General features: G+C 38.2%; 1 protein-coding gene across 1 annotated transcript in view; it reads right to left on the bottom strand.

The window, feature by feature from the left end:
- ADGRB3 (adhesion G protein-coupled receptor B3) overlaps positions 1-20,437 on the bottom strand; it is a 797,924-nt gene that overhangs the window by 11,985 nt on the left and 765,502 nt on the right. Inside the window, exons 26-28 of the mRNA XM_019929178.3 lie at positions 19,017-19,056; positions 14,627-15,270; positions 4,628-4,663 (exon numbers count right to left, since the gene is read on the bottom strand). Of these exons, the coding sequence (XP_019784737.1) occupies positions 4,628-4,663; positions 14,627-15,270; positions 19,017-19,056 (720 nt within the window). The remainder of the gene's footprint in view (positions 1-4,627; positions 4,664-14,626; positions 15,271-19,016; positions 19,057-20,437) is intronic.

The raw sequence follows: 20,437 nt of genomic DNA, 5'->3' as shown, positions 1-20,437 counted from the left end.
GAGTTGGAATCTCTTTAAGCCTGAATTACAGATAAGATAAGCTTTACTATATATAAACTTTTAGAAATGGAAAGAAATTGCTAGAAAAAATTGGAGAATCTCCCGACTATAAACTTTAGATTATGGGGCTGGGAAATCATGTGCTGTTAGGAATCAGAAACCACTTGGCCCGAATTACCTTTTCAGTGTTAGGCGTTTATACAGCTATACTGCCAATGTCTATATTTACTCATATAAAACTAGGTTTATCTCTACTCATCTCACTGCTTTACAGGCTTCAATCCAGAGTGGGCTGTTGAATACTAGTCTGCAGTGATGGGAAAACCCATGTCAAGGAAGCAAGAGACACTGCAGGAATTAAGGTTGACTATCAAATCAAAGCCACATTGTGGGAAGGGGATGATTTATGTACTTTTCTTTGGCCAGAGTCCCAATGTATCCATAAGACAGAACCTGTAGCCATTTGAAATGTCTGACATTACAGTGTCTATTTACGTTTCAAACATGTTTCTAGTTGAATAAATATGTACTCGGGGCTTAAAAGAAACCAGACAAAAGGTCTGGAAAGACCGAATAAGGTGTGTGTGTGCATATATATATATATATATATATATATATATATATATATATAGTCACTGTCACTCAAGAGTATACTTGGCTACAAATAAATAATTTTGCAACAGTTTAAATTTAGGAGGCTACAAGAGATGGATATAGCCAAGTTTGCAGTGCTCAAATTTTTCCTCCCAAAATGTGCAGATTGACTAACAAAATGTACCCACTGCTGGGGGTCGGGGACAAAGCAGGAAGGGGACTTTTATGAAAAGGACATTTCTAAGAAATCGTATGCTTTCTATTGATATTTAGAAATTAATTTAAATTTTATCTTCTATGTCATAGCTTAGCTGTGTTCACAGTGATATAAAATCAGTATAAAATAATATTTTATCTTACTTGACTATGTTCTCCCAAATCTTCCAATAAAATTAAGTCCCCACAAAGATACTTCGTGATCACCCTGGATCGGTGCTGTCTTGTGCCTGCTGCCCACCACCATTGCCCAGAGCGAGAAGCATGGGTTTACTGGGAGCGGAGGACTCACTAGAAACGTCAAAGGAACATTCTAAGGCATGTTTAAAAGGCTGCATGGTTCCCATGGAAGAATGTGACAAGGTTTATCCCCATGGTTTTGCAAGAGAAGATACAAAATAGATACCTCTCTCCATGTATTTTTAACATGGAAAGAATAACAATGTCTATTACGGTTTCAGAATGGAGGTTTGTAATAGCGTTCCTAAGAATTCCTTGAGCTTCGTCCTCAATCCAAGACAGACACTTTAAACCACCTGCCAAATATTTTTGATTTAACATCATATTAGTCACCTTAATCCCTAAAGTATTAAAATGCAACTCATCCTAGCTAGATGTCACCTTGGCTTCCCTGGATCTGTTTGTGGTACTGGTAGGAACCCAGGCTCAGACCCATAGAGCTATGTTTCTTCTGCTCCCCTGCCTTTTGACCCTATGCTCAGTTAAGGATCTGATCTTGACTCTGCAGTGTCCCTTTATCCATTTCCTTTCCTACCACCTCTAGGAAGTGGACCTTCATTTCTTCTTTCTTCGACCAGTCACTTCCTAATTTATATTTCAACTTCCTCATTCACCATACTATAATGTCTCCTTCCTATTACTGCCATATTTATCTTTCTGTAGCCCAGATTAGTCCTAAAAATATTCCTCACTAAAAATAAACAAAACAAAACACAACAGAAAAGACTTAGCAGCTTTTAGTAACAAATCAGGTAATTGTTTCCATGGTTGCAAGCCCTTCACTATATGGTTTCTAAATTTCCCCCTCTGTCTGTGCTTTTCTTCCACAGACCCCATGTTATGGTGAATTTTGACTAGCTTCTTGTTTCTTGCACATGCCACACTCAGCCAATCTCTATGCCTTTTCCTCCTCTGGGAATTTCTACCTGCCATTTCTAGCTCCTTGAGTTATATTTGATGTGGGTAACTTTGAAGTCCCATGTGGCTATCTTTGAGGTGTTACCTCCATAGTGGTCCATTTTTTACACTGCTCTCTGCCCCAACTCAGATACAGTGCTTGATCATTTTTTACTAAAGCAAGCCAGATTAAAAATTCAATTTTTCATCACTCACTCAACAAAGCCTTATTGGATGCTTATGATATACCGAGTCTCTGCTTGGAGTTGGGAATACAAATCCAATAACAGGTTTGTTCACAGAACATAGGGTCATCACTACAGTATTTTCTGTGTATTTTCCAGAAAGTAAGAATCCATGTTCCACCATTTTATGACCAGTCAAACTTTTGCTTTCTTTGCTCAATATTGTCTTGGAGATCAGCTCCATGAAAGGGCTCTTCCCATGTATGACACTTACCCACAGGGTTTTATGGATAGGTGAGTTAAGAGAATATTGTTTTCATGTGTAGTTTCTGGGGAGTGTGTGAAGGGAAGATGCTTTCAGGAGTCCAGGAGGCAAAGTTTCTCTGTCACTGACAAAATGCCTGAGTTGGCCATTGTGTGGTAAATCTTCCTGGGGTTGGGTGAGGGTTAGCAGAAAGACTGACATAAACATACTTAATTTATCCAGCCTGAATTAAAATGGGGAGGGGACAACTTGAACTCTTCTTGAAGGACCATCCATAAAGAGCAGATAGATTGTGTTAAACGTCTCAATGCGGCCATAACTTTTCTGAACACAATCTATGAGACATCTGCTACATAAGCGTAGTTGCACGTAGACGAAGGGGAACACTACTAAATGGTTGCTTAAAAAAGAAGTAATACCTCAAAGACTTTTTCTGGCAAGATTTGACACCTATAGAAATCACGCAATAACTAAAGCAATTAAAGAGCACAAGAAAATATCCAGGGTTGCAGTGTTGCCACTTCCTTTCTTTACCAGCAGATGTTTCGATAATATCCTGGCTGTATGTTGGGATCCTAAGCACAGGCAGAAGGATCCGCTTAGGGAGTCTGCTACCAGTTGCCATAGAGAAAAATACAAATACAAAAGAAAAATAACAATTTTTCTAACGCTCCAAAGGACACCGTATGATTAGATCCCTTTTCAGTGCTGGCAATTACATAACTTCAGTTGGTTGCACTGAGGCTTAATTTTAGATCTAGATTTTTACTATATTTTATCACTGATGCCTAGTGGGTTAATTCCCACCTCCTTCCCTTTGTACTAACACAACAACTGATTGTTTTCAAGAATACACACACACACACACACACACACACCACACACACACACACACACACACACACACACACACACACACACACCATGATCCTCTCTTTTGGCTACCTGAAGAATTACTAGAAAAAACCCTAAAATATCTGTCCCTTAAAAGGCACTAAAGAATCTAAAAGTGAAGACTTTTGCTTATTTCTCTTTGAATTTATAGTCTTGATACTTTTACCTTAACAATTTAGAATATAATGAAATATTGGTTCTGTGCCAGGTTACTACAATTGAGCCACATCAGTACTAAAATGTGCCACGTAATCACTGAGGTCAGATTCATTATCATTGCTTTGTATCTTGTACAAATACTCCTGAAATATGCCTAAAAAAGACCAATTTTCCTTAGACTCTATTCAAGGTAAAATCAGGACTTGCTCACCATTGCAGTAAATAAAAACAGTTGACTCCCTTTTGATACCTGATGTGCATTACTGAGCTACAACATTCATCTACATAAATGAAATGATGGAATTATGAGTTTCCATGTTCTGGAGGCTTCTGTAATTTTAGGACTATCAGCTAAGAGTGTTGAGTTCTATGTAAGTATCACAACAGTACAAATATGCTGGAGAAATTGATAACGTATTATATCCAATTATGTCAGCAGGCTATGAATCATATCCAATTATCAAGATGCATAAGTGCATTTTATGTGATGCTCCAACATCATTAATTTTGTGCATAGCACAAGCTGCTCAAACGGTATGATTTCAGTAATTTCTAGCATCAGTATTACAGCAGCAATATAAATTGGAAAATGAACATCTTCGTCTTGTTTATATCTGTGAAAAAGCATTTACCAAACACAGGAGCACATTGAACCAACACTTGCTATTGGAAAAAAGAGTCTGGAAGGTACCACAGGGAGCCTATGGTACCACTGACTCAAGGCAAATCAGTCCTGAGGAAGACTAGCTACCCAGCCAAAGCCCCTCACACGGCTCTCTTCACGTCCTCACTGAAGTAAAACAAACACAATTGTTTTAAATATGAAAAATCAAGAAACCGAAATTCCTACCTCCCAACAAACTGAGGGAGGTAAAAAAATTGACCAAGTTCAACTCTTAACATAAATTGTCTGCTTATCTTAGTGTTTATGAAATGGATTCTTTACTTGTCTGGAAAATCTCAGTCTTAGCATACATTTAAAGCAGTTAGAACTTAAATTTTTTTTTCTACAACTAGTTATACAGTAGGGATTTTAATTAAAAATGTTTGACTTCTCATTTGATTAAAAAAAAAGTAGAACCCCTACACAGATGCACAGGGTAATATGTTTATGTAATTATACACCAACTTTGAATTCAAGTAATTAAAATTAAAAAAATAATCCTTAGACACTTACCTCAAAGTCAAGGTCTGAATATCGTGATTTTCTTCTCTGTTAGATATTTTTTAAAAAGAAGAAAAACCAATAAAGTTATGTTCAGTCATTCAAATAAAACAAAATTTACTGCTTTCAATAAGATAATCCTGCTTCATTGTGTTATAAGTATTTCCTGCACATAAGAATCTGTGAACATTTTTATGATTTCAAACTATTCCACTCACATTATTCCATTTTCACTTTGGACTTCTTTTACAATTGAAGAATATAAATATACAATATATTTCTCTTGGCCTCTTAACTCTAATTTTTTCAATAAGGAAAAAAAATTTAAGTGAAAATTCACACAAAACATTCAATCTTGAAGGAGACTTTCGGTCTACTACAGCAACACTACTTTATAGACACAAAGGGTTCAAAGCTGTGTGGGAAAATCATCTAGCTGTCTCAAGACCTTGCACCATCCCCCTGCAATCTTCATTTCTACCAAATTCTATCCAGCCCTCTGTCTATATTCCAAAGTTCTATATAGGTCTCACCCATAAATTTCTTAGTATTTGGTAGTCCTCCATGACAGGAAAGTCCCTCTCAGTGCTAGGCATTAGGAGCTGAAGTATTTGTTCTAATTTAGTAAAATGAATAACAAACAGTCTACACCTCAGCAGGACATGGATATTGACGTAAATACCTCACTATGCCTCTGACTCTGTTAAACAGTTCCCGAATCTAGTTACAGGTAAATATGCCTTGATAAAATCAGGAAACATGATTAAAATGAAATTAATGTGATTATATAATATTAGTGCAGGGAAGGTGTTCTAAACATCTGCTCTAAGCAGTCACTGGATTCTTAGAATGATTAGCTGTAGAAGGAGATAGCTGATAAATACAGAGTTCACCAAATTGTTGGATATCAAAAGTTTCCATACAGGCTTTTTTTCTCTCTTTTTTTTTTCTTTTTTGAAGAAGTGGGAATGAAATACAGGGGGAATTAATAAATATTAAACAACATGTAATATCCAGGAAGTTGGGAAAATATATGAACCTTTGGACAAACTTCTTCTGTTTTATTTGTTCCTCTTCTCCCATCCCAATAGCTATAGCATACATTTCAATAACCTACGAGGGAATCATATCCAAGATAGGTGAGATTCTTGTAACTGTTGAGTATCAGGAGAGAAAGAAAGGAACTAATGCAGTTTACTGGAAAATATGACTAAATTTCTCCAGTGAGAGTTAAAATCGTCACTATAGACCTGGAACCTTCCTAGGTAACCAACCTCCCCCAAAGGATGTTGCAGTAAACAGAAAGCAACATACCCAAAGAGAGATTTTGTTTAATAAAAAGTTTAGAAGTTCTGAAATCATTTGATTTTGGTGGGGCTGCTTAAAGACTGAGAGCCGCGTCTTTCAATGCCGTTGTGGAGAGCGCTGAGAAGGGGGCTGCTTTATTCAAGGGAAAGTCAGCCTGAGCTCACTTTGCTCCCTGTGGCCAGCAGACTCTAGGCCAGCCCTGGTGGCATCCTGCAAGAAGAGACGTGCGTGGGAAGCTGTTTAACCCAGCCCTCCTTCGCCATCTCCCTGCCACTGCTGTTGTCTGACTGTGCTGTGTAACAGCCAGGCTCCAGCGCACTGCAACCCGCTTTGCTGTGAGATGTTAGACCAAATGTCAGGGTTTCCCTTCTGCTCTCGGACGCTTTGCCTTCTTGGCACTGTGACTCAGCAGGACACTTCTGTAAGTATACGTTAAGCAAAATTCTTTCCTAATACAGCAAAATTCAAGCATGGAAACAGTGTTAAGCAATTATTAACAGAACATGAGTCTCATGCTTTGCTTTCCATTTGAAAATTAAATAGTGAAACCTGATGAAAAATGTTCAGTTAGTCAGCAAAGAGGCCCGTCCACTGCACGTGTTGAGGGCTTCTCCATTGCAAAGGTCCTAACAGCCATGTGCTACCTTCTTCGTTGAATGCAAAGTTGTGTTGCCTAAGAACTGGAAATGTGGATGGATGCATATTGCTGAAGGCTCCCGATTTCAGGCACAAGAACAAAAGATAGGAACCCAGAGGAACGGCAGAGGTAGATTCTCCCTATGAGAGCAGATGCCACCTATGCAGATGTGAAACATAGAAAAGAAAACAGATGTACCCCCGCAAATAAGTTTCTCTCTCGTCTATTCAATTTATTAAAATCACATTCTAACCTAAGAGTATATAGCGGAACTAGCAACCTTGAGGGATTAGACTAGGAAATGAACACGTGAAGCAGATTTCAGTTGAAACAGCCGAAAGATAGTTGGGGGTAAGGTGAAGAGGTGGGCTGGAAAATACAGCAGTGAAGACTTAAAAATTAGAGAGCGGAAAAAAATGTGGCGGACTTTGAGAGTCCAAGGGAGATAAAATGTGCACGTTATTCATATCCCCACAATCCTGACCAAGTGTTCAGACCTTTTATAAAGTGCTTTCACGTTTGAACATGCTAACTGCCCTGTGGGATGGTTAGGAAAGTACTATGCATTATCCCTGTTTATGAATGAGGAAAACTGAGGACCAGAGGAGTTCAAATAACTTGCCTACTTCACCTGGGTAGTTATCACATGGGCTGGGATTCCCACTCAGGTGTTCTGCCTGCAAACCCTGTGTTTTCTCCGCTGTTGCTCAGTAACTGCTCAGTGGTGTAAGGGGTGATGGTTCATAGCCAAGGTAGTTTGCTGACTGCCCCTAGAACTCAGCAAGAATAACATTACGGGATACAGTCAATCCCAGGCTGACAGCAGTGGGACCGAGATGCTCTACAAGCATAAAGCAACGTCAGGCAGATGAACTTTTACTTGTCAATTATATTTTAAAGGAGAAAAAAAGCATCGATATGGCACTTATTTGAGAGAAAAATCGGATGGCAATTTACAATAATTTGTGTCAAATAAAATAACTTAAAATCATTCTAACATGAGATAGTTTATGAGCCATGATGCAACACAGTGGCAGACTTCACTTTCATGATGGGTCTCCCATCGCAAAATCTATTTTACCTTAAAGAAGTATCTGCATTGGGAAATGTGTGATGGAACGGAAGGACCAGAATGTTAACTTCTGTTTATCAGTTCCTCATTATAACACTCATTATCTCTCAGTCTGCTTTGCAATGTGCTGGCGAGTCTTTCAAAGCACTGAAGTCTGTGGAAACTGTGACTGACTTATGTGCTCATTCAAATGTCCCTCTGAGCTCTCTGGAATGTCATTGTAAAGTAGGAAAGTGGTTAGAAAGAATGGTTATATGTTTAAAAGATGAGAATCAATGAAGAAAAGTGATCGAGTCGTAACAACTTTTATGGTAAGTTGATAATTGAAGAAATGCTACATACAAATTTAAAATAAGCCAGGATGGTGTTGACATATTTTAGGAAGATATAAGTCCCTTTCTCTGTACATCCCCTAGTTCCCAAATAACTTGATACAAATCATCCTTTTTGTCATAGTAGGTGACATTTCTTTTATGCTCTTTCCTTTTCTTAATTTCCCACTTAGAACTCACCCCAACTTCTGTTCTGTCCTCAACATTCCATTAAAATTCTTGTTGTCAAGGTCTCAGATGAGCTCCATCTGGACGGTTTCCAAGGTCAATTTTCTCTCCTCATATTAATGGACTCTCAGAAGCTTTTGAAGGTTAATCCCTTCCTCATCTCTCTCAGCTTTTCCTTTTGTTTTCTTTTCCTCCTTCTTATTCGCTCTAGTTCTGTCTGCCAAGTCTCCTTTGCTGGCTCTTTCTCTTCTCCCTGACTTCTAAATGTTGAGTTCCATAGTTTTCTTTTTTCTTATATTCTCTCTTGGATGAAATCATTCATTCCCAGGGTTTTCAATACCATCTTTTAACTTGCAAACACCCTTTTCTTTCCTGTCACAGGAAATGTTGCATATCTAGTTGGTGAAGCCAGGCATTTAGGAGTCACCCTTCAGCCCTCCCTGCCTCTCATCCTGCACATCAAATCCACCAGCAGTGCCATCTGTTCTATATCCAAAACACATCTTAATTTGCCCTCCACAGTCAAAGGCATTCTTGTCTTTTGTGTGGTTGACCTCAGTGGTCTCCTAACTGTCCTCCAGCTTTCTGCTCCACTTCTACTACCTCTCCCACTACCACTGGATCCTAAACCTTTCCATTCCAAACCATCAAAGTGATGGATGGATGGATGGAGAAATGATCATGACAGTTGCTTAACTGTCCTCAATTTTTTCTTTCATTTTACAAGGTTCTGCAAAATCTGGTCTCTTCTTCCTATTCCAACTCGGACTTAAGAAGCTTGCCCCGTGCTACATGTGTCTTCTAATCCTATGAGAATATTCCAAGCTCTTTTCTGCCCCAGGACCTCTTCACCTGCATTTTTTTTTGTCTGAAACACTCCCGATCCTTCAGCATCTCACAAGCCATGTTCCTCCTTAACTTCATTGTTCAGCCCGTGGAGCTTCAGAAGGCCCCCCAGATCACCTCATCTAAAGAAGCCTGTCTCTCACACTCCATGGTTATTTCCCAGCACAGCACACTCTTTTAGATTAATCATTTGTTAACAGTTCACCATCTATCTCTTCCATAGTGTTTATTCACCACCGGGGCAGGATCCACATCTGTCTTGGCCACTTTTATATCCCTGGCATCTATCAGAGGGTCTGGCATAATAGTAGACATTCACAAAATTATTGATGAAAGATTGAAGGAGCTACACTATGAAAGCCAAACAAATCCAAAAGAATGACTTGTATTTTGGTTGTGTTTTGTTCTTTTTCTCAGGAATACTCCAGGAGAATTTGGATAAGCATGTGGGCTATATACACAAAGAAAACCGTTTTGAATAGATCTATTGACAGCCAAGAGGATTGAGACCATTTAGAAGAATACAGGCCCACCACTAAGAGAGGGGAGAATTCTTTAGGATGATGTCAGAGTAAGAAAATGCACACCAGTATGAGGCTACTCAGAGGAATACTTAGCAAGGATGTGTATAATGGCATCTGTCCATAGCAAAGCCTTGTAGAATGATGAATAGTTTCTCAAAGGGAATACTTCATTGTTTGTGCCTTTGCAAATTAAGTTGGACAAGATACTAGAAGATTCACAGTGAGGAATAAATTCCATGGACTAATAAATGTCAATGTGACTGCCATTAAAAGTTTTCATTACAGGCTGAGCAATGAACCCACTCAAGGAGAAAGCTTTGATGTCAAATCCATTCAAAATATCTGTGTAAATGAAACTTGAGAATCATTAATTTTGAAAAATGAGTTATTTGAGCGAATTTTGCTTGTACGCCTGCATAAAAGACAAAATTTCCTAATCCAGGAGCAAAAACAAAACACTGAAGAAGGGCAAGCATTTCTTTCACCACAGCTACATGAGGAAAAAAATTTTCAAAAAAGAAAAAGATACTCTGCCCAATGGTCAGTCCTACAATGGTTTCTGTTAGTGACAGAAGTAACATTTTGTCTAATTTCCTGAATACTGACCTAGTACAGCAAACGAGTTTCTTTACCGATATTCAAGATACAACGGTAATGAAATAATAATCACACGACCTTACATCTGAAGTGCCCCTTACAATGTTCAAAGGGGTTTTCACATACATTATCCAATTTGATGTTCACAACAGCCATAGGGAAGCACCTGCGATGTGCCGCTATAGCTAAAATGTTTTACCTTTCAAAACCATTATGCTGAGAGCTCTATAATTCATGTCCAGAGGAAAACTGGTGTATAAAAAGTTACCCTAGAATGGCACCCATTTACACATTTATACATTGAGAGAGATTTATCTGAGCATGTTTTGAGATACATTGTTAAGTTATATCGGAATGTTCAGAAAACCTGGAGTAGCAGAACTTTGTTTAAAAAAGAAATTGTGCAATTTACTATCTAACTCTGTTTAGTTATAAGAAAAGCTAAGGCAAAGCTAAGCTAAGCACTTAATGTGCTTACATTGGAGCAAAGTGTTTCACAGGAATCCCAGTGATGGAGGAACTGAGAAGCCACAAAAGGGACCATGAGGGAACCCAGAGATTTGCAGGAGAAGGGGCTACTGCCCACCCCCGCCCACCAGGCTGGACGGACATGGGGAGATGACACTTCGACCTAAGCCCAGGGACTGAGGCACCTGGCAGAAGCTGGAGGCCCTACAGAACAGCTAAGGAGACATGGGGTACTGCCCAAAGCAGAAAGAGGGAGGAAAACACCCTGGATTCCTTCTTTTCCCCAGCCTCCAATCTCTCACAGTGTTTCCTAGTGGCCAGTCTTCTCACCCAGCTAGGAACCTGTATCAACCCCGAGAGACACAGGGGAAAAATGGTGAAGGTGGGCCCTGGACCTGCACACGAGGTGGGAAGGCTTTGAGTAAGGAAATGTGTCCTGTTTAGATCTACCAGCTACAAGCCATCGAATGTTCCAATAAGTCAAGACAAATATTGACCTATCTTCTTACACTGATATATCTATAATTTTTCAAAAAGTAAATAGAACCACAGCCCAAGGTTTAAACTATTGATATATCTCATAGTGCTCAATGGCTTGAGAACGCTGATACTTCTTTTTTCCCCACTTGCTTCACAGTACCCCGTAGTTTTTTGCTTTATATACATACCATGCACTCAACACATTTTGCTCATTAATTGAAAGTGAATGACTTAAATGCTGATGACAATGTTAAGCAATTAGAGGACATCTAGGACTGAAGCCATTGTGAGACATTCTACCATGTGCATATTGCAATGAATCCCTAATTGTGGAAATCTAAAGTTTTCAGAATCGCTTAACAAGTCCATTCTGGGAATGGATACAGTTCGGAAATTGGCAGATAACATATTACATGAAAGAAAGACACAAGATAATATTAAGACGGGAGAGAAGCTGGAAATGCTTTTATGCCGAAAAAACTTGATGCATTTATTAAACTTTCTACGCTGAATAATTGGGGGTTAGCTGAACAAGCTGTCCTGGAGGTTGCAGCCTTTTCTGCTGGCACTGCCTTCAGGGCTGGGGAGCCTCCCTCTTGCTTTGTTGCCTCCTGCTTATTTGAATAAATACTTCCACCCACTCTTTGGCTTTGTTTCTTTCTCCTTTGACTCTTGTTTTTCCTCGCCTGCACTCTTCCTCACAATACTGACTTCTGGGCTGCAACTGCCAGGTTTTACCCTCTTCTTTTCCTTCTCCCACCACTTCCCACTTTGTCAAATTGTGAACACCCACTCCTCTGGAGGCAACTTCCTGAATTACTAGGAACATCTTTTTATTCCATCCCTGAAAAGTCCCTGAGGCATCTGGCCGTCCTCTGCCGTCCCGGTTTCCCAGGCAGGGATGCCCCTGTGGCTGGAACCTCCCTTCTCACTCAGAGAAGACTCAAATTGTTCTATGGCCCCATGGCTGCCACATAGTCACTCACTTTCATCTCTGTATTGTCTTCTAGGTCTCAAGACACCTCCTGGCTACTGTTGCACACCACAATCCATGCAGATACTCTAGTCATCTTTCTGCTTTTCCTCTATTGTCAGAATATCAGCTTACCTGCTGGTTCACTGCAGAGTGTGGCTCACTCTGCCCACAAAGGAAGCCACACCAGACTTTATCTGGCCACAGTCTTATCTCCAAAATCTGGCCACCACACTTCATGGCCACAGTCTTGTCTCCAAAATCTGCTAGCTGTATACATCTACACTTCATCCATTTCACGTCTTTATTCCATAAGACCAAGTGTCTGTCCAGGGTTAAATGAACTTTATAAAGTTACTCTCATGCTAGTGTTCAGGCACATGACTGTCTCTTTGAGACAGCGTAAAATTGATCAGGACAGAAAGATTCCGGTCCTAGATTTGCTGTGCACTTACTCTGTGACCTTGGACAAATGACTTTACTTCAAGGATTAGAACAACTTATCCATCGTCCAGAGGTGTCGCGAAGATTAATTAATTCACGTTTTTAAGGTGATTTGAGGATCTGCTAATGAAAGATGCTATATAAATGCTAATTTTTATTATTCATTCCCACATCTATATATTCAGCTGTCTCCTAAAATGGTCACCCTAAGCAATTACTAACTATTAAACTCTTTGAAAGAATGAAAATGAGGAACTGAAATTTCATTCTGAATCCTGAATTTTCTTCCTTTTCAAGATGTAAGCCTTGTGATTTCTAAGTCATTTAAATGCAGATCTTTTGGCTGAATCACACTTATATATGATGCTTATTCTTAATAATAAGGATATGGAGATTTGGAAAAATTACGACTGAACAAAGCAGCACTCAGAAATTCAGTCTATTGTTCAAACACATACAACCTGTACAATATCAAACCCAGCAAGGTTTTAAGCCTTTTAGACATAAAGCATTTTTATAACAAGCAAAATATTTTAATGCAATTCCATTCTAACCCCTCTAGCACACTTTAAAGAGCCATTCTATGGAGAAGACTCCATATGGTCTTTAAGATTATTTACAGCGTTATGTTATTATATGCACACTCACTGAAAATTCTTGTAAAAACTTCTGTGATTTTGCATAAATGTTATGTAGTTTGTGCTTACGTGGTCATTATTTTAGTAGACCTGCTAGTCTCTGGGATATGCAAGTTAGAGATGGAAACAGTGGCTACTCTGCTAATTCAGAATGATTGGACGCTCTTGTCTACAGGGAGCTCCAGCCACTCAAGAGTGAACTTGGACTCACTGCCCCTATGCCTTTGGTTCCAAAGAATGATTCTCCTCAGAAACCCTATTCTGTTTAGGTCTGATCTACCGACAGAATCTAGGGATTTATCCTAGATTCCCATCTACGGTAAAATTTCCTCAATGCAGCTGGGAAAACCCTCAAAATTACACCGCACATCAAGTCACTCCAGCCTTTCAGGGTGTCTCTTCATCTTGGCCTCGTAGAAGGCACAGTCTTGTGGGAAGAAGGAAGGGGCAATTGCCTCTGGGCACTTTTGAACATTAGAATATTGTCAACAAACTTCTGATGGAAAGAGTAGGCAACCGATTATATTGTCTTATGAAATAATCTGTTATATTAAGACAATTGGCAATACATATTAAAAAATGCATATATTGCATTGTATATTGAACATATGCAATATATCCGCAGTGGGTTTACAGCAAAACTTCAAGACAGAGGATATGAAAGTCACATACAAAACAGTTACAGGAGGTATGTCAAAAGAAAACTAGACATTACTTGTCTTACTTGACTTAGATCTTACTTGATTAATTGTAATACAATATGAGTGATATTGATACCTGTTGACTACTCTTTACATCACTTTGTGGGTAGAAAGGAAGCTGAGGGGAGCTTGCTTTTCCACAAAAGCCTTGTGGTTTGACCTCAGAGTCCTGACTCTTGATCTGCTTGATTTACATCCCTCCCAAGAGTTCACAATTTAAGACCAAAACATTTAGTGGTCATAATTCTGTAAGAGCTAAGAAAAAAACATTTCCTCTGAAAGATATCAGTCTAAGGTAATAATGAAGTCTATAATCAGTGTAATGGTAGATCTCATTGAAACGTTCCAATTTTGTTATTTTAACAGCTGCCCTCACACAGAAAACCCAGACCTTGCTTAAAGTTTGTAGTGCCATCCAGAAACTACTTTAACCACCAAAAGACTTCTGGTACCCAAGAAACATCAGGAGGATCTTCTGTTTGTTTAGGAGTGCTCTACTTGGTTCCCATTATGACAGATAGGTATCATTTTAATTATAGAGGGTTCATTTTTAAAACTATGACCTCGAGAAAGGGGATTCTGATGCTCTACTGGAAAAAGCATATGTCCAGAACCTTAAACACAACATACCCCAAATTCTTAGACAATACATAACTGCAAAAGCTAATGTGACCCTTCTCCCCCAGTGCAGTGGCCCATGAATCTATCTATCTATCCATCCATCTATCTATCTACCTCTTATCTATTAATCAATCAGTCTATCTATCAGTGTATCATCTATCTAACTTTCAAATATCAAGGGAAGGCTTGTTCCATTGCTTACTTCTAAAGAACTCATTGATATCGTTGATCCAGTTTCACTTCTCGATAATCCCGCATTTTCATCCAACTCAGAGGCCATGAAGTTCTTCACGGCTGTGCGAGGCTCAAAGGGCAAATTCTGCATATGTTCCTGGGGTGCGAGATGTTGCTCTAAGTTCATATTGAACTGGTCCATGACAGGAGGATTCATGTTGAATTCAGGATTCACTTTGTAGTGCAATAGCCTTTCGTGGGGCAGGGTTTCCATGCCAATATTCATTTTGCTTTCTTCTTTCATTGATGGCTGGGTATTAACAGAACTTCTGGGCATCACAATATAGTCACTCTCCATCATTCTTTCTTGAGGATGAACGATGTCCATATCCGCCCCTCTCAAATTATCATCCGTACATAAGTACACAGTTCTCCGCAACTCACTGTTCTCTTTTTTCAAACATTGATTGCCCAGCTCATTCATACTCATGGGCATGTGCAGACCTGTGGGTTGCTGAATAATGACTTTGGAAATGACGTTTCCAGGCAATGTTGAATAGCTTAGCCCTTCAGGGTTTGTTCCCTTTTCTTCTTCATCATCATTTAGAGAAATCCTGGAGAGGGTGCCTGTTATTGTTGCTGCTCGGCAAGGACCAATATCCTTGTGAAGAACTGTGAATTAGAACATAAAAGTAAATAAAAGAACGTTAATGCACACTTATTGACTACTATTGTATTCTGTTGTCCCTCATTTTACTAAACATTTTCCTTAGTAAAATAAAAATTATTCAAAATTACATATCTATTTTTTGCACATGGTCCAAATTACTCAGTCACTCTGTGTTGATTCTGACATGCTCTTATAGTTCTCAGGCAGCCCACAGATAAAACATATGGGAAAACTGATGAACAGACTTTCAAAAATCTCAGTGCCTTAACCCTAAATAACTCAGCCTAACTTTTCAGGGGAAAGGTAGATTACCAGAGACATTTTCTCCATCTGTCTACTGCAAAGGGCTTTATAAAATTATGGATATATTAACAAGAGTTTGACTTTTTCTTAAAGGGTTTTCCCCTAAAGTATTCTACAAGTTCTACTCATTAAAATACTTCTTGAGAGAGGTAATCAATGAGAATTTCATCCTACTACATCAGAAATCCCTTCAAAAATTATGCCCATTGAAAACTAATGAGCATTTATCTGTGAAGTCCATATGGTCAAGTAGATGCAGGGTTCAAAAGTATTTATCATCTTCAGCTCCATGCAGGAAAAGTAAGGCATTTTTTAACAAGATCAATCCATAAGCTCCAATGTCCTTGAGGGGGTATTAAAAGTGCCAACTGACTTTAAGCAGAAAAAAGCTATGTGAGTCTCTAAAACCTCCATTCCATTTTAAGCCTGCAAAATAATGACTTAGAAAACTTAAAAATGCATGATAACTTGTAGTAAGAAAGAGAACAAAATGAAAACATAAAACACACCAAGGAAAAACCAATCAACGGAAGAGTTCAGAATTCTTTATGAAAATATAGTTCAGTTTTTTCTCTTGTTTGCCTCTCTAGAAGGAAGAAAATCATATTTTATGTGTAATGGAGGCAGAATGACTTGAAGCCTGCTTAGTTGCGGGCAGCTGTCGGTTTTGAGGTCTGAGAGAATGAAATTCTGAAGACGTTTTCTTGGTCATGGTGGTGCTGAAAGCACAGAGAACAGCACTGTGTGCAAGGTGGTTCAACACGGCCTCCAAGTACTGCCCTATCAACAAGTAGAGCCATTGTCATTGAATGTTTTGTTAGCCATAGGTTGCTATAACTATTTGGTTTATTATCTCCTCATGAAAAGTCTCAGACATATTCAATTTTACCCATTATTATCCAGTTTTCAAATAGCATCCTAATTATTATGCATTAAAGCAGAGTTTGCAAAATAGAAGGTTCTGAATGTCTTTCCCTATTACAAAGAAGAGAAGCTTTCAAATTAATTCAAGACATGCATCATTCATGTAATATCTTTTATCTTTAGAGATACTGTATTTAATCATTGTATTAGGTCTCTTTCTTCTTAGATATTCAAGATGTAATTCACCTATACTCCAGTTAAAATTTTTAAAAATGAGCAGAAAAAAACCCCCAAAAAACAAAACAAACAAACAAAAGATGTTAAATCTACATTGCGTATTTTTTATTAATCCACAACTTGGTGTGACTTTTTATATTTAACTATAATGTTTAAAAAGTAGAATAATTCAGTTTAAAAAAGTTATTTCCAAACCTCTTAAATTAATAGATAGGTAATGAACTGTGGTTGCCAGGAACAATTTACTTGAAAATATTCAGAGATAAAGTATGTTAAATTAATAGATTTAGTAATATTCCAAATAAAATACCTTAAAATATCTCCAAATTCAGGGAAGAATATTTTCAATCCTTAACTGTAGGCAAAAATTAATCCAAAATTTATAGCAATACAATATAAAGGCTAGTTATGGGAACCTATTACATTTTATTAAGGACATATAATTTTATACTTTTATCAGTATTTTGTAAACTGTAAAGTAAACCTTGGTACTGAATATTGATCTCATAATCTGCATTTGTATAAAATACATTTAGTTTGTATTAATGTAATATGATTTGTAGTTATAGTAGCACATTTTTATCAATGATACAGCTGTCTTTGCTGAAAATTTGTATATCTTAAATATTTGGGGAAATATAATTCTTCTTATTAAGTAGTGTCGACTCTATATGAGAAATTTAACTGTTTCTTTGACTTACTTAACATGGATATCCAAATTTTGAATATAAAACATAAACAAATCTACACCACCTACACATACAAATGTGATGTTGAAGTGATGGGAATTTTGAGAGAAATTAGTCAAGTTGTGAAGCGCAAAATGCAAATAAAACCAAGACAAAGCAAAAAGCACCTGAATATTTAGCATAATCAGATATACACTCCACCCTTTGGGAAAGTGAATTTCAACAAAACTTAGGGAAAGATTATTCAGAGACCAGGAATTGAGACTTTAACACTGAATATACCTCAACATGGAAGGAAATCTTTAGAAAAACACAGGGGCAAGTTCCTGATAAGCTCAGCTAAAAAAAGGCACAGACAGAAAATGAAAAATTAAAAGAATTTTTTTCTAATAAAATAATGATACTGGCCTAATATTAAGAATACTAAATCTCAGAATACAATGAATCTGGGGAAAATGGGTATTTTAACAAAAGAGAACAAGATGAATATAACTCCTTTATTTGTAAAGTTTGGATGAAGATTTAGAAGGCATTCTTATCAAAATTTCAAAGGCCAAACAATTTCAAATGGATAGAATGGTAACCTAAAACCAGTAAGATAGTAGCAAATAGAGATAAATGCAAAGGCTAGATTTTTCATCAAGGACTAAAAAAACAAACAAACAAGAAAACCCCAGAACTTTTACAAATCATAGACTGGGAAATCCCTGACAGCTACTACAAAAAGTCTTGGGGATTTTAAATGATAATCAGTTGACACTAGTACTGTACCAGCTGCTATGAAATCAGATGCAAAGGTAGATAGCATTAATACAAGGAAAGAGCCAACCGTGATAAATGCTGGCTAAGTGTGGGCAGCATAGTTAAAACTTGGGCACCATAATTTCAAATGATTGACACCTGGGGTACCATGTCTGCCTGGGAGGATGCTCTGAGGAATGAGTGAAGAAACATGGTTTGTTCAGTCTGGAAAAAAAAAAAAAACCTAGATTGGGCTAAGTAGTATTTGCTTTCAAATATTTGGATAGTTAGGTGAAGTGGATATTCACTCTTATTCTCAAAGGCACCACGAAAACCAATGAATAAAAGGTTAAATAAGGTATATTTTGTCCCAATATAAAGGAACATTATTCATCTACTCTTGGTGGGTGTCCACAGGCTGGAGAACAGACGTCGGGAACGCTGTCCCTGGGACCCAGCTCTCTAAGACGGTGTGCGCATGCTCTGAAAATACAGCAACAAAGCTGTGATACACACACACACACCCAAACACACTCACACACAATGGCATTTCATCCTTCCAGCATGGATGAGGAAACTGAGGCACAGAGGGACATCAACTTGACTGGCCTTACACCTGACAACCAGTGATAGGTGGATGGAAGGCTTCTGTCTCCAAGTCAATGCTTTCCTGCAGTCGCAGTACTTCCAATCAACCATTTTCACTTCCTCGCATTCCCCATTCATATTCTCTCTCTCTCTCATTCCCTCCCCCTTCTCCTACATCTGCTATTACAATGTTTCCAGTTGAAAGACTCAATTTACACATTTACAGGAATATGTGATGGGTAAACCACAGCATTTTCTTTAAAATCAAAATCATAAAAATGGTTCAACATCTAATGATTATATTTTCAAAATTCAAATATTCTTACCTGATCTACAAGCAATGTCTACATCCTTTTCAAAGTCTGTCTGTAACAAGAAATAATGACATAGAATCATCATTTAATGAAGACCTCAAGTGACTTTTACTGACCAAATTATCTGAAGTTAACAAATATCTGACTCTGAGATACCAGGATATTGTTTTGTGCAAAGGAAGTTTATCAAGGAATAATCAAATTGTTTTCAAGAGTATTTTCTAGAGACCACATGTTGGATAAAATCAGTGGGAACATGGTGTATGACTTTAATAAGGCAAAACTATACCCATGGTCACCTAACGCCAGATGTAAAAAAATAGAATTTCAAGGCAATTCCTTAAACCACAATAAAAAGATCGGAATGTGAAATATTATGAAGATACTTAAATAAATGTCTTTGTTATTTATATTTTTATGCATTCATTTTGAATATATTGTTTGTAATGCAGTATCTTATAATACAGCTTTGTCAAATCCTTAATAGTCAAACTAGGCTCTTCTGATGATACATTTTCATGCAAATGTGACAAAAGACTTTCAGGCTTAGGAATTAAAATTGAAGATTAAACAATACTAATCTGGCCTAGAACCTGCTTAGAGTTTAGTTCCATCCTCATATTTTCCCCAAACTTTTACTGTAAACAAATTAGTTTATTTTTAATGGTGAAATTAAATTAGCCCATCTTTTTTTTTTTTTTTTTTTTTTTTTGCGGTACGCGGGCCTCTCACTGCTGTGGCCTCTCCCGTTGCGGAGCACAGGCTCCGGACACGCAGGCTCAGCGGCCATGGCTCACGGGCTCAGCCGCTCCGCAGCATGTGGGATCTTCCCGGACCGGGGCACGAACCCGTGTCCCCTGCATAAGCAGGCGGACTCTCAACCACTGCGCCAGCAGGGAAGCCCAAATTAGCCCATCTTAATCAATTCTTAGATTCAAGATATCAGTATTTATCTCTTTGTTTTTAATAAGGAATTAATTATTCCTTCTCCTGTCTCAGTTACTAGTATATCGTTTAGACTGTTTTTGTGTTGCCTAATCCAAACACATCGATAATAAATCAAGCATATTACTAAGAAAACTCTATTTAAGCCATGATGTTAATGACACAGTTTAAACCTTACTTCATTTCGAAAATATACGGAAGTGGTTATGTGTAAAGTACCCCTTATCCCAACAACAGTCAGAGCTCATGTACAATGGTTGGCCTTCTTCTGGGAGTGTGTCTGTCCCTCACACTTTAGGGCAGTGGCTCTCGTCTTGGGCTGCCCCCTGGAGCCACCAATCCTGGGTTCTATCCCAGGATGCTGGTTTCCTTGCTCTGGAGTGCGGCTTCTCTGAGGAATCTGAATGGGAAGCAAGGCGAGAACCACTTCAGGTCTTGCTTTAAGACCAGATGTGCAGGTACCATCCTGTTCTGATCTGTAAACAAAC

This window comes from Tursiops truncatus, chromosome 12 (assembly GCF_011762595.2).
Source record: "Tursiops truncatus isolate mTurTru1 chromosome 12, mTurTru1.mat.Y, whole genome shotgun sequence".
Taxonomy (NCBI): domain Eukaryota; kingdom Metazoa; phylum Chordata; class Mammalia; order Artiodactyla; family Delphinidae; genus Tursiops; species Tursiops truncatus.
The sequence above is the reverse complement of the archived record's forward strand: the minus strand, read 5'-3'. Positions and strand labels throughout refer to the sequence as shown.